Raw genomic sequence first — 19,927 nt, forward strand, 5'->3', positions numbered from 1 at the left:
TCTTTAAGGTACCTTCCAATCCAGACTATTCTATGATTCTATGAGTGCAGCTGTGTGTCCAGTTCTGGAATCCCCAATATAAGAAGGATATGGAGCTGTTGGAACGGGTCCAGAGGAGGGAGTCTGGAGAAGGTGATTGGAAAGCTGGAGCACCTCTGCTATGAGGACAGGCTGAGAGGGTTGGGTTGCTCAACCTGGAGAAGGCTCCAGGGAGACCCTACAGCATCCTTCCAGTACCTGAAGGGGTTACAGGAAAGCTGGGAAGGTCTGTTTACGAGGGATTGTAGTGATAGGGTGAGGGGGAATGGCTTTAAATTGGAAGGGGGAAGTTTTAGATTGAACATTAGGAAGAAATGCTTCACTATAAGAGTGATGAGACACTGGCACAGGTTGCCCAGGGAAGCTGTGGATGCCCCATCCATGGAGGTGTTCAAGGCCAGGCTGGATGGGGCTTTGAGCAGCCTGGTCCGGTGGGAGGCATCCCTGTCCATAGCAGGGGGTTGGAACTGGATGATCTTTGATGTCCCTTCCAACCCAAACCATCCTGCGATCCCATGAACACGGTCCCGTTGACCCAACGGGTGCGGTGTCCGCGTGATTTGCGGGCTGCTCCCCGCTCTCCCGGTGCCCTCGGTGGGTCTCAGAGGCGCGGCTTCAGCACGGACAGTGGCGGGGGGCGGGGGGGCGGCCGGCGCCGACCCCACCGTTCGAACGCGTGACGTCACAAAGCACCCCCCCGGCCCCGCTCTGGCCCCGCCCCTCCCCTCCCTCCCCCGCGCGCGCGCCTGGGCCGTGTGAAGCGCACCTTTTGCACGAGTCCCGCTCAAGCCGCCGAGGGGCGGGGCTCACGTAGTGGAGGGGGGGGTGAGCGCAGCCGGACGGGCTCAGCCAATCAGCGCCGCCGCTGCCGCCGCGTTCCGCTCGGCCCCACCCGGCCCCGGCCCTCGGTGGGGGCGTGGCCCGGAGGGGCGTGGCCGTCGCGGCGCGGGCCAATAGAGAGCTGCGCGGGGGGCGCGGCCGCGCGGGCGGGGGCAGCGATGGCCAATGAGGCGCAGCGGGAGCGGGGGGGGCGTGTCCGTGCCGGCTCGGGTTCCGTGTGGAAAAGAGTGAGAGGGGTCTCGGGTGCAAAGTTTTCTCGCCCGGCGCCTGTGCGGGAAGCGGCGGCGGGGAAGGGGCCGCTTCTCTGCTCTCTCCTCCGCCGCCGGCCGAGGGGCTGGGGAGGGGAGGGATGGCGGGCGCGAGGGGCCCGCGGTGGTGGCAGAACCGCCGCGCCCGGCTGCTGTGCATGCTGGCGCTCACCTTCCTCTTCTTCGTGGTGGAGGTGGCGGTGAGCCGGGTCACGTCGTCGCTGGCCATGCTGTCCGACTCCTTCCACATGCTGTCGGACGTCATGGCCCTGGTCGTGGCGCTGGTGGCCGTGCGCTTCGCCCAGCGCACCCGCGCCACCAAGAAGAACACCTTCGGGTGGGTGCGGGCCGAGGTGATGGGCGCCCTGGTCAATGCCGTCTTCCTCACCGCCCTCTGCTTCACCATCCTGCTGGAGGCCATCGAGCGCTTCACGGAGCCCCACGAGATCCAGCAGCCGCTGGTGGTCATCGGCGTCGGGGTGGCGGGGCTCGTCATCAACCTGCTGGGGCTCTGCCTCTTCAACCACCACGGCGCGGGGGGACACGGGCACTCCCACGGCGGCAGGCAGCACTCCCGGGCCGCCACCAAGCCCCAGCAGCCCCCCGGGGACGGGGATGCCGCCCTGCACCGCGAGGAGACCAGCACCTTAGTGGAGAACTGCAGCAGCTCCAACGGAGTCAGCCAGGACAAGCTGGGTAAGCCCTGTGGAGCGTCTCTGCCTTACCTGAGTAGGGTGGAGGGCGTCGTGGGGACCACCTGCCCTTCCTGCTGGGAAAGAGGCGAGAAGTTTCCTTAGGGATGCCCTTAGAATCATAGGGATGCGCTTAGAACCATAGAATCATAGAATAGTTAGGGTTGGAAGAGGCCTTAAAGATCATCTAGTTGCAACCCCCTCCGCCTTGGGTAGGGATATCCTACTAAATCAGGGTGCCCAAGACGCCATCCAACCTGGCCTTGAACACCTGCAGGGCGTTCTACCTCTTGGACGCTATTGCCTTCACACCTTTCTTTCAAGCGCTAAAAGGAGCGCCCTGAGTTGTGTTGGCAGGTCAGAGTGTAGAAGAATCTTAGTGTAAGAAACACCTATTCACTGATAAAATAATATTGGAAAGGACTAAGTCGTCGAAGCAAAGACAATAGCATTTTTATTTTGCAATTCAATACCCAGTCGAATGCCCTTCTAAAAAAGGCATCCCATCTTACAAAAGTAGGATGTATATATACTAGTTTTAGACAAAGAACCATTTGAGTCCTCAAAGAATGTTTATTATTTTAGGTTATCCAACCTTGTCTGGAGACTTCCTTCAGGTTATATCCTGACCTAAAACAGCTATTCCTTACAAGACAACTAAGCGTATCATTAAATTCTCACAGCCCTAAGATAGGTTATCTCTTGACCTAAACCAGCTACGTCTTACAAGATAACTAAGCATATTAATAAATTCTTGTAACTGTAAGAGAGTGTTTATTCTTTCAGGTTATTTATCCATGTCTGGAGATTACCTGCATATTATCTCTTGATACAAGACAGATTTATGTGAAAAGATAATAAAACATACAAAGCGGCTGCGGCAAAACTTATCAATTATTTTCACAGAGGCGAGAAACTTCCTTAAGGGTGCTCTTGGACATGCGGCTGTTGCACCTCTGCCTTCACACCTTTCCTTCCAGCGCTAAAAGGAGCGCCCTGAGTTGTGTGTTTGTTGTGCTGGCAGGTCAGAGCATGAAAGAATCTTAGGGTAAAGCGGTTTGCCTTGGAACGGGTTGGTGCTGGTAGGGAAGGCGCATGACAAGTGTTTTTTTGCCTAGCGACACAAGCTGTCACAAGCCGCTGCCCTAATGCCTCGTGAACTGGCTGCACATCAAATAGAGGGCAGCTCAACACCTTGGTCCTGACAGCCGGATCTCTCTGTTGGGTCGCTTTCTAGCTACCTGAGAAGCTAATCTGAGTCTGGACGGAGCAAAACATACTACAGTATATTCCATTGCAATAATGTTATACTTCTTTGTGACATACATATTAATAGGAGGAAATCTTGAAAGTCACCCATCAGAACTGTGTAAGTCCTGCAGTACAAATATAGGGCTTACTGGTGTCAGAGTACACATGTGGTTTCTTTGAATTTGTTTTCTTTAGCTCTTCAGAGCATACACCTTCCCACTCACTTGCGCATAGACATAAATTTAAAATCTTCCCAGTTGTGATCAAACTGTCTGTTTTGTGGGAGGGAGTTTCTTGTGTTAGTTTTTAATGGATCCAAAAGCCTAGATAGTTTATTTTGAAGTCGCTTGGTCGAAGTCAAGTACTGCATGCTAGCAGGGTGAAAGGTGCCCGAGTGCTGCTTCTCTGCTTTAGTTGTATGGCATCCGTGTTAGCAGGAGGAAGGGGTTTCAGTCTTCAGAAGCCATGTCTCTACTTTATTTTCAGGGTGAACACTTTTTTTTTTTAGCTGAAATTAAGCTTTAATTGAGCAGAGTGAACTTTGTTACAGTTTCGATTTTTCTGTGGTCAGAGGTTGTAATACACATTTGAGAAACTTAGATGTTTCTCTCTATTTAGTGTTTTGACTCCATGTTGTGTTTGAAAATACAGGTTTTGCAAGAGGATAGAAAAGTTTGTCAGAGAATACTAACACCGTTTTCTTGACCGCATAATAAGCTTGTAATGTTGGTTTAGTTTCACCAAAGGCATCTTAATAATTAGTTTCAGACAGTGTAAAATTCCCCTAACTGTTCATCTAACAGATATCTTGGTTTGTGAACTGTTCTTTTAAGTTTTGTTTTTAGCCAAGTTTTGGACTAGTTCTGGACTAAAAGATTAACTTATAGCACGGATTGAAATGTATATTGTTTTGACCTAATTTCTCTGCAATTTCTTGTGAACGTCCTTCTGGCAATAACAATTTGTTGTGGGTATTTAGGAGGTATAATAGGGCATAATTTTGGCCACAGTGAAACTTTGAAATAAGTTTATATTTCCTTCTATGCCCTGTCATGATTATGTAATGATGGAGTTACTCCTAGTTTACCTGTGGAAATGTTACAGGTGAGGGTGCTCAGCAACTTGTGAGAAGCTCTTAAGATGTGTAGGTGAAGACTAGGGAAATGACTGGAAATTACAAAGAGGGGTACACCCTCATTTCCTAAGGTGTGGAGTGGAAAGCCAATGGTAGCCTTAAGGGCTAGTCCTGTGCAGATATCTTTGTGCATACACTTTATGTGAAGTAATCAGCTTGTAGCTGAATTTAAATGATTGTATTTCAAATTGATATCTTATCCACTTGCCATTAAATAATCTCAAGAGCTTTCTGGAACCATGTTTCCTGTTACTCACCCTTACGGGGGAGTCTGCTGACTTTCCAAATCATCTTCGTACTGAGCACTTGATGCACTGCACAGCGTCGTAGAAGTTTTAATTTCCTTGCTCTTGTTGTGGACCTTGAGGTCTAAACTCCTTAACCTGAGATATTTTCCCCTAATTCATTGGTTTCTCTGAAAAGTTACGGGTCTCATATTCCATACCTGCTAGAGGTTGTGTGGAAAATGTAGCTGGAGCTTTAGAACAGAAGTGCGATGCACGAAGTAATGAGCCTGGGGCTTGGAACTGACCTGCTTAGCCACCTTGGTAGGAGCCCACCCTTTTTTCAGAGAGGAAAGACCTTGTAGACACATTTTATAACTACAGAATTACAGTCATGAGAGCAAAGTGGCGGAAGCTGCAGGTCATACTAACATGGTAATGTTTACAAAACTCTGAACTGAATGACCACGGAAGCAGTGAGAATTCCTTGTTTTATTTTGTCAGGCCAGTGGCCATTGCCTGTTACATTTCTTAAACACTGGAAGTTTTCTGTCCAAATAAGAACTTTTGAAGAAAAGCAAGAGGTTAATAATGTAAAATATTTTCCGTTTTGAACACTGAAAATTCTTTTATTTCAAAAAATATTCTTTTTTATAATAATGTGTGCATTTCTTTCCTATACAGCTAGTTAGATGTGATGGAGTGATAATATCACGGTTTTGACAATAGCTGGCTTTAAAATATGCACGTCCATGATGCATGGCTTTCGGCATCAACAGCTGTATGTCACTTTAAAAAGGAAGTACTAAAAATATGGGGTTTATGCATTCTGAAATATAAATAACACTAATTCATAGCCTCCAAGAGCTTCAGTGGTAACTTATGCTGTCTTGTAGTCAATACTGCTGATAAAGTCTGTGTTTTAGACCTAAAAGCTCAGTGCATTGTATCTCAGTTCTGCAGGCTCCTTGCGTCGTTTCAGAAAAACTTCCTTTTCCTTGAATTCAGAAGTTTTCTGGAAGTGAACTACTGAACTTGAAAAGAAGTGACTTGAAGCAATATCCATACAACTTTTGAGCTTGTGACCCCATAAATTTTAATATAAAATAGCAGTGTAGTCCTGTCGTTCAAGAGATTTTAGCGTTGTGATTAGCCTTCTGGCTTGTCAAAAGAGGGAACAACTATAAGTTACTTAGCTACTTAACCAGCTTATTTTATGTATGCCTTGTAATTCTGCACTTTTTTAAGGAGATAAACAGTGTGTAGTCAAAGGGTTAAAGAGGTAGAAAATGTGAAAACAGATTTTCAGTGAATTAAAATGGTGTCATCTTTATACTTTGCCACTGTGGATTTTTAAGCTCCTTGGAGAAACAATTACCTTCTAGACTATTTAGATTACTTATTGGGACAATGCAATATTTCTCATCTAGAGAAAATGCTGCAAAGTGATATGGGTAGAGTTCCTTGTGTTTCAGTTTTGTACTTAATGTGGCAAGCTTGATGTTGGTTATTATTTTATATGGAATCGTAGCAGTGTATAGTATTATAGCACGTGCCTAATCATTTTACTGTTTTCTTGTCAGGTGATATGAAAGACGACATGACTGACCTGCAAGTGAATGGGAATGCTGGTCATTATCCTCTGGACGTAGAGGAGGTTGAAGAAGACTCTAGTGCACAGCTTAACATGCGTGGAGTTTTTCTGCATGTTTTTGGAGATGCCTTAGGTTCAGTAATTGTGGTAGTGAATGCCTTGCTCTTTTATGGGTTGTGGAATCCATGCCCTAAAGATGGGCCTTGCTTTAATCCATGTGTCAATAATCATTGCATGGAAAATGCTACTTTATCCCAAACGCTGGGCAGAGCAAACAAGTCTGTGCAAGAGAGCATCACAGTGGCTGGTCCATGCTGGTTGCTATATTTAGATCCCGTCCTTTGTTTGATCATGGTTTGTATACTCCTTTACACAACTTACCCGTTACTTAGGGAGTCAGCCCTTATACTTCTACAGACTGTTCCCAAACAAATAGATGTCCATTCTTTGAACTCAAAATTACGCACCCTTGAAGGAGTTGAAGCAGTCCATGAGTTACACATTTGGCAGCTAGCAGGCAGTAGGATCATTGGCACTGCTCACATAAAGTGTCCTGACCCTTCCACATACATGATGGTGGCGAAGCGCATAAAAGAGATCTTTCATGATGAAGGGATTCATGCAACTACCATTCAGCCTGAGTTTGCCAGCGTTGGCTCTGAATCAGGGAGAGGGAAATGTGAGTTTCCTTGCAGGACTCAGTGTGCTTTGAAGCAGTGTTGCGGAACAGGAGAAGATAGTACTGCGAAGAAGACAGAAAAATCTTCGTCACTTAGTATTTCTTGTTCAGAAGTTGTCATTGAATTTCCAAAAACTAGGAGGACTAAGTCGGAGAGCATCCCCTCAGTTAAGCTAGAGGAAAACACTGATCAAAACGAGCAGTTTGAATCATCTTTGTAACTCCCTGAATGGTGCTACCTGAATTTTGGTGACTTTTGACAACAACTGTATTGCAAGAGGAAGAGACAGACGTTTGAAATGCAATTTTGCCAAGTAGTGTAATTGCTGAAGTCCTTGTTCTTGTCATATTGCTAAATCTAGAATGCTTGTTTGAAAGAACATAATGTCACTGTCATGATACAATGTGTTTGTGTTGACTTTGTACAGAGACAGACAGAAAGTGCACCAATGCTGTAACAACTTTAGAAAACTAGTTTCAACATTTCAGCAGAAACACTTTTTGCTGTGCTTCAGATTGACATATTTTTTTCCAGTGAAAAGTCATTTGAGGGATAAGCATGTAGGAACTCAATTTGTGTTACATATTTCTTGGACCTACTCTTTCCTTTAATATTTGATCTGTAGATATTTTAATATATTGTTTATTTAGAAGCCCTAAGGAAACCAAAGTTCATAGAATGTTTTTAAAGATATAACTACTTAAAACTGGAAACCACTTTGCAGTTTCACATATTTTTCTTAAATCTATATAATAATGAATGTGAAGGTTTTTCTAATGAACTCATCATATAGCGTTATTTTAAAGAGAACATTGTGATTGTTACAAACTGTCCCCACTTTTTCTGGTAAGGTAGTGAGGTAATTAAAATCAACTGCTTTTGAAAATATCGGATGCAAAGAGGTTTGTTTTTTTTTTCCTATCAGAATGGAAGTTCAAGCTACCCTATCCAGGCCTGCGATCAAGACCTGAGACTGACGGATAAACTAATGCTTACCTTCTATTTTATGGACTTCCTGGTGTTTTTCCTCATTTCCAAGTTGTGTCTGGTCATAAAAGTCTTCAGAGGTTAAAGAATCCTTGACTACAGTGTTAAGAATGAAAAACTGGAGCTTCATTTTTAACTGATGCTTGGTTTACTAAGCTAAAAGAATTAGTTATGTCAGTAAGTGCTCCATCAGGGAAAGTCTGCCAAGCACCAGCAGTTTGTGCTCTTAAGCATAGACAGTAGCCTTCATAACAAGCAACTCAGTGGTGTATTTTGCTTGTAGTTGAGGGTGTCTGTACGCACTTGCAGTGACTGCAGGCCTGGTCCCCATGGTGTCCTCAGGAGCCTTCCACTGACTTTTGAGGAAGTGGGGCAGGAAGTAGGGTTTCGTTCACTGTATTTCACACTTTATGTATCACGTAATTTCACTTATTAAGTATCTGAATCTATGGTTTAAAATGTTAACTCAGTTAAATGACAACTGTCTCTAAAGAAGCTGTTACAGTATACCGCCAACTTACACCTTAACAAGAAGAGGACTAGGGAAACTGGTCTATGGACTCTGTGAATTTGGCAGAGACTAGATAAGAGTTGAAACCATATGAAAAATCTAATCTAAACCCCTGACCCTTTAGATCCAACCTCAAGTTATGTATGGGAAATAATGTCTTTGTGATTAAATTGACTGCTCCAATGCTCAGAACTGGAAAAACAACTTGGATCTTCCATTGTTTGCTGTATGACTCTGGACACGATAAACACTCTGCCTCGGTTTCCCTGTCTTAAAATGGGGATAATACCTACCTCACAGGGGTGTTGTGAGGCTTAACTCTTGTGTGAAGAGCTCTGAGATCTGTTACTGGGAGGCACTGGAAGGAACATAAGATACTAAGTTAAGTGGTATTTACTCCTTCTACAAATGTATCATGATACCTAGGCACAACAGAGAGAACTGAGGATAGTTTTGGCCTTATGAAATTCTTTCATGCTGTGGTTTTCAGGTTTTTAACAGTATTTAAATGTAGATTTTTTTAAAAAAAAGAATGTTTTGTTAGTGAAGGGAATGTAGCTTTGCCTCTGGATACAGAAGACCTCGCTAGTTTGCATTTCTAATACGTGTCTCGTATGATAATTGCTCCTAAGTAGTTAAAAATAGTTTGCTGCTCGTTGGACCTGTGTCGGCCCAGGTCGTGCCAGTGGTCTTACTCAACTTCTCAGCAAAGCATCGCAGTCAACTCTCGATTATTCACGGGTAGATTACCAGTGTTGTTTATTAACCATGCGGTCTACGGGGCCAGACTAGCTCTGTATCGTATGCCAATGCGTTGGCCAAATGCTATGTGCCAAAGCATTGGAAAAGTAAAGGAGCTCAGTCCAGTTTCACAAGAGCCCGCTGTTGCAGAGTTTGTTAGCTTGGGTACAGTGCAGCACTGTGCAGTTATTTTGCCTCTTGGCTGCTCAGATGTATCCACAGGAAGCCGTGGTGTGTGGAGGGGTTGGTTCAGCTTTTGTGCTAGCTTGCGGATGTTGATGCTTCACAGCCATCAGCATCACTCACCTTTTTCTGTGTTTATGCTTGTTGTATAGTCTCATGAACTAACTTAAATATGTTAATATAGTATTTATATATGTTTTGTTTTGTCTGAATTATCTTAACACTTTCTCCTGTTACCTCTATATAATCTAGAGTTGACTGTTGAGATCTTGTATGAGACTACATTTGCAAGATATGCTACCACTGCTAGTATACTACAAAGTATTAACCAAGTAAATTTTGAAATGAACAAAGTACTGTTTTTTATTTTTCTTTTTAATGTGTGTCCTTGCTTTTTATGGTACACTTTCACTAATTATTTTGCTTGCTAGTTTAAAATCGGTCTCAGTCATTAGTATGATTTGAGGTCCTGCTGTATATTACTAATGCGCCACAGAACTACTGCTCTTTAATTAAAAAAAAAAAAAAACAAGACAAACCATAGTAGCACTGAGAAGCCTGACTTATTTCTCTCCTGTTGCTCTTATAAAAAAGAGCGACTCTTAAAATTAAGTCTTGACAATTACCACCGTTGGTTAACAGTCTCAGTAAATGCATCTGAATAGATGGAGTTGAAGTCACTAATTCCGTTGTAACTATTTAATTTTTTTTTTTTTTTGTGCCAGAAGTCATATTTTTTTATTTCCACGTCCATTGCAGGCAATGGTTAGCCTAAAAGACAAGCTCTCTCACATGTTATTTCCAGGACAGGGTGGAGATGTGACGATGGTGATGATGATGGTGGTAGAAGGGGGAATTGCATGGCCTTTCTGTCTCTTAGCCCTTGATTCCCTGAAAGGATATAGACAGGTCAAGGTGGTGGCTGTACAGCAGCAGAAACACAACTTTTGGGTTCGTCCTAGCTGTATGAGACCCAACTGTAACCTGCTGGCTTGCGATACAGCTTGATTTTTTATTTTTCTTTTTCACCTGATCTGTCTGTGGTTGCATAGACTTGACTTGTTCTGAAGATCATAGTTCCAGGATACCGGAAGCATTCAAAAAAGCTGTGCAGTCTCTTTTTTTTTTTTCCCCACAAAGCATGAAACTAGTGAATCTCATGTAAGTGAACACTGCAGTGATGGGCAGCTAATTGTATTGTGTATCACATTCCTGAATTTTTAAAATAAAAAAATCATGGAACACTGATTTTAAGGAAAAATAAGTTTGTCTAGATTGTTTATACTTCTCATTAAGGGTGCCCGAGATGTAATAAACACAACTGGGTGAAATATTTTAACCTTGGTACATGTCTGAACCAGAAACATGCTATTTTAGAATCACTTTTTAGACTATATGTGCACCTAAGGGTGCAGCACAGAACTAATTCAGACACTCGGTGGGCTAGCCACGGGACCGTGAAGCTTTGGTTTTTACCGGAGCAAATTGCTTATGTGGAACCCCTATAATTTTAGCTCAATTACTTTCAACATCCGCTCTAAGCTTGTGGTAATATCTGTTATTGCTGCATCATGGTATTCTGTATGGGCATACACATAGTTATGTAAAAGACAAAACTAGCCCCAGCTTGTGACTCCCCAAAAGTCATGTCAAGGGCTCAGTACTGTAAATTTCTGTATTCATGAGTAGTTTCGTCAGACTGACAAGTAGTTACTTGCATGCAAGGAATTACTTGTGGGAATGAGTCCAAAGCTTCTGCCAGTACAGCCTGGCTTTTGAAGAACAGCTGAAAGTACCTAGATTGTATGTGTGTATTAAAATCAGGAGTAGGGTGGTGGTCCTAAATTTTCTGCAGAAATTCTATCCGTGTGTTATAATCTTAATCCTAGCATTTGTTTCTTTTTCCTATTGTCCAAAAAGAATGAAAAAAAAGCCCACCAAGTGTCCTAGGACTTGTTAAGGAGTTTAGCTATACTGGAGTTGCTGTTTGCTTCTGAATTTGGACTGCCTGTGTTTATTAAACACTACTCGGTGGAGTTAGGGGAGGAGGGATAAAGATTCTTGCCATTCTCATTCCCCTGCCCCCTGCTTTGGCTGCACTTCCTAATCTCTTCAGCTATGGAGAGACGGGGCGGGGGGTTGGGGGGGGGGGAAACAGAGGGGGTGAATTTTGTAGCTAGATGTTCCAAGTTCCATGTGGAGAGAATGGGTAATGCTGCTAACTATATTTAAAGGCATATAGATGTGCTCTATTTTAGTTTCATAGCATAGCATCAATTACACCCTTTATAGATACGCATTTAAGTTGTTCAGCTCTGTGGTAACTTCAGTTTTTTCTGTCTCTGCTGAATGGAAAGAGGTGGATGCACCATCTAGCCTGAGCCAAAGCCAGTCTTGACAATTTTCCAAATGAAACGTAGCTTTGCTGATAATGAGAGGTCTGATTATTCCTTATGACCTTTGCTTTGTGTGGTTAGCTGCCTGTGAGCTACAGCACCATGTTTTATCAGGCTTACAGTTATATTTTTTTTTCGCATTTGCTGTGTTATCAGAATAGTTGAAGAGCAAAACCACAATCCTGAAAAATACTTTTATCTATATGTCTCAAAAAAGCACGTGCAGTTAATTTGCCTTCTTTTTTTTGTGTCCTGACTCCTGCTTCTGAACAATGTTAAAATATAATTGGCATAGGTGGTGTTCATTGATGATAGTTCTTTTTGCCTTCTTTTAAAATAAACAATAATGTTCTTTTATTTTGCCTTTTTTTTTTTCTTTTTGTATTAAAGTCCTGAGAAAATAAACAGAGCTCTTGAATGTTGAACACTTTTAGTTGGAATTTCTTTCTCAGGTCAGTTTCTAGAAAGAAATTTGAGTAGTAGAAACACACTTGCACCAGCTCCCGGAACCTCAGAAACAAGTACAAAGAGCCCAGGTAGAAGAGAAGGTTAATAAATGGTTTTTAAAGGGTTGGCCTCTAACTGACTGGATTCCAGATGCAATTAAAAGAATCATTGCTCAGTCCTTAATATCATGTGAGGAGGTAATTATGTGCAATACTTTTTTTCCCCCCTAAGAAAAACAGCCTTTGAAAAGAATAAAAGAATCTTCTTGTCCTTTTAATTGGCCATGGTTAAATATCTAACATAGGGGTCAATAAGGTAGGCTTCCTAATAGGGATCTGTTCTGCTTTATTTGGTGCCAAAGTCTTTGGAATATAGCTCCCTTGGAGCAGTAGATGCCTTAGTGTTTTTCAGCTTAATTTGTTTCCATTCAGGAAAAATGGAGTTTGTAAAGTTTGTTGGGAGAAAAATATTGCCTGTAGAAAAAGACACAGCTGCCAGCAGTAATACTGGGGAGGGCAGGATCGTTATTAATATCTGCCCTGAGCTGTTCTTCAGCTTGCAATGATGTGTTCATTTTGGAGCCCTTCCCTGCTGTAACTTAAGCAGCTGCTTTTTTTCTGATTCAAGAGGGAAAACTGGTTCCGTCTTTTTGGTTATATATGAAGGAAGGCATTGGGTTGTACAGTAAGCACTGCATGTGAACTTGAACTTTGCCATTTTCCAAAGCTACTTCTACCTTGTCATGAAAAGACGCGATTTAAACTTCATATGAAGATCATTTATGAGACATGCCAGCATGGGAATTTTTAATTAATAGTATGGGAATGGAAAGTGCAAGTCTGTATCTTGCTTTTGCTTTTATGTGTACCCACACCATTCCTAGCCTGGAATCTCCTACCCCAGATGATTGCCTGACCACCTCAAGGACCATATCCAGAGCAACTCCTTCTTGCTGATTTTGCATCAGAGGAGCCGATACCACAGGGGAAAGGCAGGGTGGGAGTGAAGCTGTGTTGATTCTAGGGAAGGGGAGGACTTTCAGCAGCCCTCATCTTGGTCCAGTCTGTGCTAGAATCCCAAACCTCGCACGAAACCCCTGCCACCTAAGTACTGGTTAGCATTTATGTGTATGTATTTTTTGTTATCTTTTCTTTTTTTGTAACAATTTATATCGTTTGGCTCAGACCAAACTGTAGTCCCCTCCTGTCGCACAAGCTTCATTTCTAGTCACAGCATTGGTAGGCATCCCAGTGTTTTCCTCACACCAGCTAGTGCAGCTAAGAATAGCCGTGGCGATGCTGTGGAACAGGATGTGCAACCTGCTGGGTTTCCTGCGTTTGTATACTTGTGTTGCTGGCCGGGACTGAAGCCTGTCCTCCTCTGTCTTCCCTGGTAGTGCTGCCAGATTCACTAAGTTAATTTTTTAGATTTAATTTGTTAGATTAGGTTTGCTACAGGTTGGCCTATACTTGTTTCAGTTGCATTCTGCAGTATAGATAAAACCTCAGCTGAGCAGGATATTTATTTGCCGCCAGTCTTTGTTGCTTCAGAGTATGTCTGCTGAGCGTAAGAGCTTGCCACTGGCCCACTGGCAGGTGGGGGCTGCAGACCTGGATTTGGCTTTGCTGGCTAGTTTGGTGCTACTGGGTCATTCTTTTAGCTGACATCTCTTTAGTACCTTTAGGATGCAGCTCAGCTGGTGTGCACAGCAGGTACAATAACTAGGTCACCGGCACTTACTTGATCTCAATGCTCATACCCTAGTTTAGGAGTGACCAGCACTTCCACAGATAAACACTGCACATAGAATCATAGGATGGTTTGGATTGGAGGGGACCTTGAAGATCATCCAGTTCCAACGCCCCCTGCCATGGGCAGGGACACCTCCCGCTGGATCAGGTTGCTCAAAGCCTCCTTCAATCTGGTCGTGAGCACCTCCAGGGATGGGACATCCTTGACTTCTCTGGGCAACCTGTGCCAGTGCCTCACCACTCTCACAGTAAAAAATGTCTTCTTAATATCTAATTGAAATCTACCCATTTTTGTATTAGACAGTGTTGACTGGAGACACAGCCCATTGTTCTTGTCCTGTGGTGCTCTCAGACTCTTCCCAGTCCGTTGCAAACTCATTTTCCTTTGAAAAAGTGATTATGTGAATTAAGAGTGAGAATTTTCACTTGTATTTTTGTGGCCATGTAGGAAGGTTCTGACCCAGGTGGACAGAAGGGGTTGATTCTGCATATTTTCTGCCGAGTGTAGGAGGGGTTGAGTTAAAACACCAGTCAAAATCTAGGCTCGAGCAGTTTATCATCCAAATATCCATAGTGGTAAAGGTCTTAGACTTCCACGTCATGCGATTTTGAAGGGATTTGCTCTTCTCACATTGCTGTTCAAAAAAAGAAAGGAAGAATTGTGTTTAATTGTCACAAGGATTATTAGCCAACCTTGGTATCTTTGCTTCCAGTTTCTCTGGAAATCTCCCTGCATATAGTAGTTGCACAGTAGAGACACAGAGGAGTTCATTGGCAAGCTATCACTAAAAGAGGTGTTTGGGACATATGCTTCAGCTTGGAAGTGGAATGATGATTGTCACCATAATGTCCCAGTTATCTTTTTTTTGAAGTAATAGGAAACCTACAGAACTAACTATTGAGTCAAGCCACGTGGACAGGCCTCCTGTGTCAGGACTGCACTGGCGTCACAGTCTCAGCGTGGCATCCCTAGACATATGTGAAAAGCTCAGAGCATCACCCAAGTCGTGCGTGTTATTCAAGACCTCCTTAATATTTGCTGAAAACTTGCACGAGTTGGTTTTTTTCCCTTAACCTATCCAGGGAAGTTTAACCATGATGCAGCTTAAACATTTCACCACCAATTTACATAATGAGCTGGAAGGTTTTAGACCACAGCGTGTAATTCACCTGCACTGCAATGGCGTGCGCTGCACTGGAAAAAAACATGCCATTGAACCGAGAGTTTGAATGTCATTGTCCTTGCGTGCCCTTTCTAAAAGTACCTACAAAAAACAGATAATGTCAAAATGATGTTTCTCTGGTGAAGGGTGTTTGGCTACTGAAGTCTACAGCTTCTGCAGTAGCCCTCTGTCAACAAGAAGATGTCTGTCTCGCTTGCAGCGCTCCTGGTCACAGATCCATCACAAGACCAGCAGCTGTGGCGCTCTTAATTGCTGGCCTCTGCCTGGACAGTTTTCTTGGCTATTACTGCGTGTCTGGAGGTTTTGCAGCAATTAATGTGACGTGAAGAAAGAAGGGAACAGGCACTGGAGTTTCTCGCTGTTTTTTCAAGAAAAGAAAAATTGATCCAAAAGATTTTTGGCAAAACTGCTTTCAGCTCTGGTAGTATCAGGAAGTCAGATCACTTCTCTCATGGTGGTCACTCTGGTTAGTGGAAAATAAGTGAAATTATAGCATCAATGGAGAAAGCTGAGCAATGGAGCGTGTATGCATTTTGCTTTGGACTGGTTATAGGATTTTTTTACCCCTGCAGCTCTTTTAGTGAGGGTTATAATGTTCTTTGGTTTTCCTCTATAGCTCTGCAGTGCTTTAACAGCTTGTTACTGTGAGACCTACACGGAAATCAAAGTTAGTGAATGGCATGGAAAAAGATTGCTTGAACAAATCACAGCTGAAACTGAGACTTTAAACTTTCTGAGGCTGAGAAAACAGCCAGTGCAGCCGGAGCTGTTACGTCAGGAAAGGATGGTGCAAAGTACCAAGCTTAGCACACCGCTCTAAGAATGGTGTAGAAAATCAGCTAACAGTAGTTTTGTTTCACACCAGAGCATAAGAGAAGTAACCTATATTAAGAGACGGCAGCTTGGCGAAACTAATGTGTTTGTACGGCAGCCTCGTTGCTGGCAATGGTTGAAATCCTGATTGAGCAGTTTTTCTCCAGATGACTTAATGTAAACTCAGATGTAGAGAGTCCTTATGCAATACGGAGTTCCCCTTTTGAAACAGCGGTTTGGAGAGAAAAAGTAACTGGTCTGGTCTAGGACAAAAATTGCTTAAACAAGATAAACAAGGGTGGACTGTTGCTGTCTTTCCCTTCCTCTTTATCTCTAAACCTTAACCTTAAATTACAAATCTGAGACGCAGTGCAGTACATCTGTAGCTACTGAAAACAGCGCATTTTAATAGATGTCATATATTTCAATGGTGATGAAGGTTTGAAAGTTCCTCTAGGTAACAGAAATATTTCTATGTTTTTGAAGTTCAAATGCAAGTATTTTTTAATGTTACTAAGAATGTTTTCAAATTATATAATTAGTTGTCCCAATAAAGCGTTTCATAATCGACGAGCAAATGATTTACTAATTCTGTATCCTTGTTTCTAATCCAAGGAGTTCACAGAGCATAAAAATAAGTTTTATTTTCAAAAACCTGTCCAAATTCTGTGGGCATGGTATTTTTTTAAATATCAGCTAGAAAGAAAGGAGGTTTCAGTCAAAATTCAAGCTAACTACATGATCTTGGTAGCAGCTTACTTGTGGAAAGGGTCAACTCTATGCAACCAACCCTCCAGAGCGAACAACTCTCCCTGGGAAAACTACTCTCTGCAGGGACATCTACTTTATGTGGGGAGGGTTAGGGTTAAGTTTAGAGTTAAGATTAGGGTTAGGGTCTCACCGTGTAGAATTATCTCATGGAGAGCTGGCCATGTAGAGTGGTTCCACAGAGAGCTGACTGTGGAAAGTGTTCGTAGACCTGGCCACTCACCACTAACAAGTACTTGAGCACTATGCAGAGCTCTGAGTGGCTGTGGAACATGCTGTGAGAACAGAGACCACAGCAATAAATTAGACTGGGAAAATCTTTCCTTGAGCTTCACAGAGAAGAAACTACTTCAGTGACTTATAAGAAAAGATATCTGTTCCTAAGTTACATTTTTGCTTGTATCACACAGTGTCCTAACCCTTCAAGATACTGGTTATGTGATGATGGCTTCATTCTAGAAATACCAGATAAGGTCCTGTCCTATACAACAGTTTATCCAGGCAGTGAAAGTATGGTAGGGAAGAGTAGAGAGCACGCTAGGTGCGTTTCTGGACCAGCACAGCACTCAGCATTTCCTCGGAGTATATACATTCCTTCTTTTAAATAAAGTGAAAGTTTGGGGTTTTACCGAAATCTGATCATTCGGGTTTTTGAACAACTTTGCTCATAAGAGAATTTTGAAGGAGAATGTCTTAACCAACCTGGCTTCAGAGCACTTAGCTGTGGCAACGCCTTCAGGTGCCACACGCTGGCTGGCTGAGCCAGCGATACTGTATTTTTCTGTGCTCAGTAAGAATGAAAGACTCTGAGCAAAATCACATGCTAAAGACATGGAAATGTGGAATAACGTTCTGAAGATGAAGCTGTGTTCATTCTCAGCACCTTTAGCTTTTGTTAAGAATGGAGTTTTGTTTCCTGTGACTGTGATTAATCCAAAAGACAGTCATTCACATTTAGAGGAAGAAAACCTTAAGAATGACTGAAATTTCACTGAGGCCCTTTTCGGTAGGTCTAAGCTGTTCGTTAAGTAAATTGGATAAGATGGTAATGATTGTTACAGAACCCCTTAGAGTATGTTTTCCATTTCCTAGTATCTGAGATAAGTGGATTATGAATATAAGAGCCTGCCTCGGTACTGTGTTGGGAACTCTGGAAGGTGAAAAGTGCTCTTTGTTCATAGTCCACATGGGGCTCTGACCTCTGTCATGATTTTCAACCACGCAGTGTTGCTAGATAGTGTTTAAAGGAATATGAAGCACACTCTAAGACTAGAAAATGTGATTGCTTACTTTGTAGTAACTGTGGTTCTTCGAGCGTTCTCATTTCTCTCCATATGGACTTCAGTTTCCGCCAAAAGCTAAAATTTCAGTTTAAGGATGACTTAGGAAATTGATACAGGAGGCAGCTTGTAGAAATGTTGTGGGCATCTGGCAGGACTACAGCCTTGCTAGGGAAAGAAGGCACCTTCCCTCTGACTAGCCTCGAGCAGACCCAGCCTGAGCGATGGGAAACCAGCAGTCCTCCTGTGAGAAGTCCAGATTGCTGCTGTTTAATTCCCACTCTACTGCACCATCATCCCATTTTGGGTGGCCATAACACACAGCAGAAGCAAGGGCTTTGCTGGCCTGAAATAGGATGTATGCAGTCCAGCTGATCCATGCTCTGGGCTCTTTATCAGGGAGTGCAGTGACAGGAGGAGGGGTTACGGTTACCATTTTAAGGCGAAAGAGGGGCTATTTAGATTAGATACTAGGAAGAAATTTTTTGCTGTGAGGGTGGTGAGGTACCAGAACAGGTTGCCCAGAGAAGTCGTGGATGCCCCATCCCTGCACGTGTTCAAGGCCAGGTTGGATGAGGCTTTGAGCAACCTGATCCAATGGAAGGTGTCCATGCCCAAGGTGGGGGTCTTGGAACTGGATTATTTTTTAAAGTCCCTTCCAACTCAAAATATTGTATGATTCTCTGACAGATGCACATACAGTGCTGTCCCTCAACATTTAAAACTCTCACTCTCTCTATGGGAAAGGCCTCCAAATCAAGGCCATGTATGGCATAGTTATAAAGGGAGTGGTGGGCTAGTGAAAATGGCACCACCAGCCTTATAGCAACTCTGATACTGGGCTACCAGTCCAGTTATTCCTGGGATTAATGCTGTTGCTGAATTTAGATCTGACAAATTAGTCTCAAAACCCAATTTATGTAGAAATGACCGCTTTAACATGATTACTTCTCCTTTTCATGTGCAGGTGGCTTTTCTAAGTTGTCCATTTTTTCCACGATGAATCTAAGCCCTGGGATTTTCCTCTCCCAGCACAGCACTGAGCACAAAGGTAGTTGTTGTCCAGGCAGGGCTGCTGGATACTCCTTAATCCAGTGATGGGGGGAAACACCCACCAGAAGAAAGTTTGCAATGCTTCACTAAATAAGTAATAGATACTATAGTCTCTGGGACTTCGGAATCACATGGACTCTGACTTTTAGTGCAATGCTATATAGTGTTTAGGTAAAAGGTTAAAACTATGCTTACTCTAAATTAAGCCTATCCCATAACATGGAGGCAGAAAGACAGAATCAGTACTGCTTCCTTCTTTAACAGGAGTCAAACTGAGATGGAGAAGGAGAGTTTATAAATGTGTTCTGTTTAGTTTTTTCTTCTTGCACTTTACTTGGCGTCTTTTGAGAAGGCTGAGAACAGGCTTCTGTTAACTTTTGGTTATTAAAAAAACCGAAGAGAAGTCTTGGAAAGAAATTGGGGTCTGAGAACACAGCGGGGTAATGCGAAACTTAATAAATATCCTGTTGTTATAACATCTGTCATTTTAGCATTAACAAGCTCATGACTTTAGCTGTTGTATGATCACAGCTCCACTCTGCAGACTAAGGGAAAGGCTGTTAGACCGTTCAAGTAAAATCATTCTGCACGGCAGGATGCTTTAACCTCTTGTGTCCTGAAGCTGTTTATCTAAAGCAGATGAAAGCGATACTGAGACAGACTCCTGTGCAGGTCAATTAGGAGGGATACAGAAGCAGTTAGGCTCAAGGTTTTTCCTCATTTTGTTCTCTTTGACGTCCAGGAGACCCAGAAAAAAAATAAAGCAAAATAATGTGGACTGCTTTTTCTTATTATTATTTTTTTAATTTGGATTTGGCTAAATTTTCATTCTTTTAGAGGTTGTAGAGAGAAGATTTAAGAGACTGCCTTACTAAATGAGTAAACATCACTGAAGCAAAGCTGTGACAGATACCCATTGCTTCTAAGGCAGTAAATGTATGCCAACTGCAAGCAACAGAGAAGTATTTTGGTTCATTTCAAAACAGGCCTATGTAAGGAGGAGAACAACTGTACAAATACTGAACCCCATACACCGTCTCTTGCCACCTGTTTCTGTGATTTCTTTAGCCTGTTGACTCATCTTTTTCTTTTCTAGAAGCTAAGGAAAAT

At 42.9% G+C, this 19,927-nt stretch overlaps 1 protein-coding gene across 1 annotated transcript; it reads left to right on the forward strand.

The window, feature by feature from the left end:
• The first annotated feature begins 1,108 nt into the window (after positions 1-1,108).
• On the forward strand, positions 1,109-11,882 carry SLC30A1 (solute carrier family 30 member 1). Its single transcript, XM_054062991.1, has 2 exons — positions 1,109-1,823; positions 6,013-11,882. The coding sequence occupies exons 1-2, from the start codon at positions 1,229-1,231 to the stop codon at positions 6,921-6,923; spliced, it is 1,506 nt and encodes a 501-aa protein (XP_053918966.1). The 5' UTR covers positions 1,109-1,228; the 3' UTR covers positions 6,924-11,882.
• The last annotated feature ends 8,045 nt before the right edge of the window (positions 11,883-19,927 follow it).

Source organism: Cuculus canorus, chromosome 3, assembly GCF_017976375.1.
Source record: "Cuculus canorus isolate bCucCan1 chromosome 3, bCucCan1.pri, whole genome shotgun sequence".
In the NCBI taxonomy this organism is placed as follows: domain Eukaryota; kingdom Metazoa; phylum Chordata; class Aves; order Cuculiformes; family Cuculidae; genus Cuculus; species Cuculus canorus.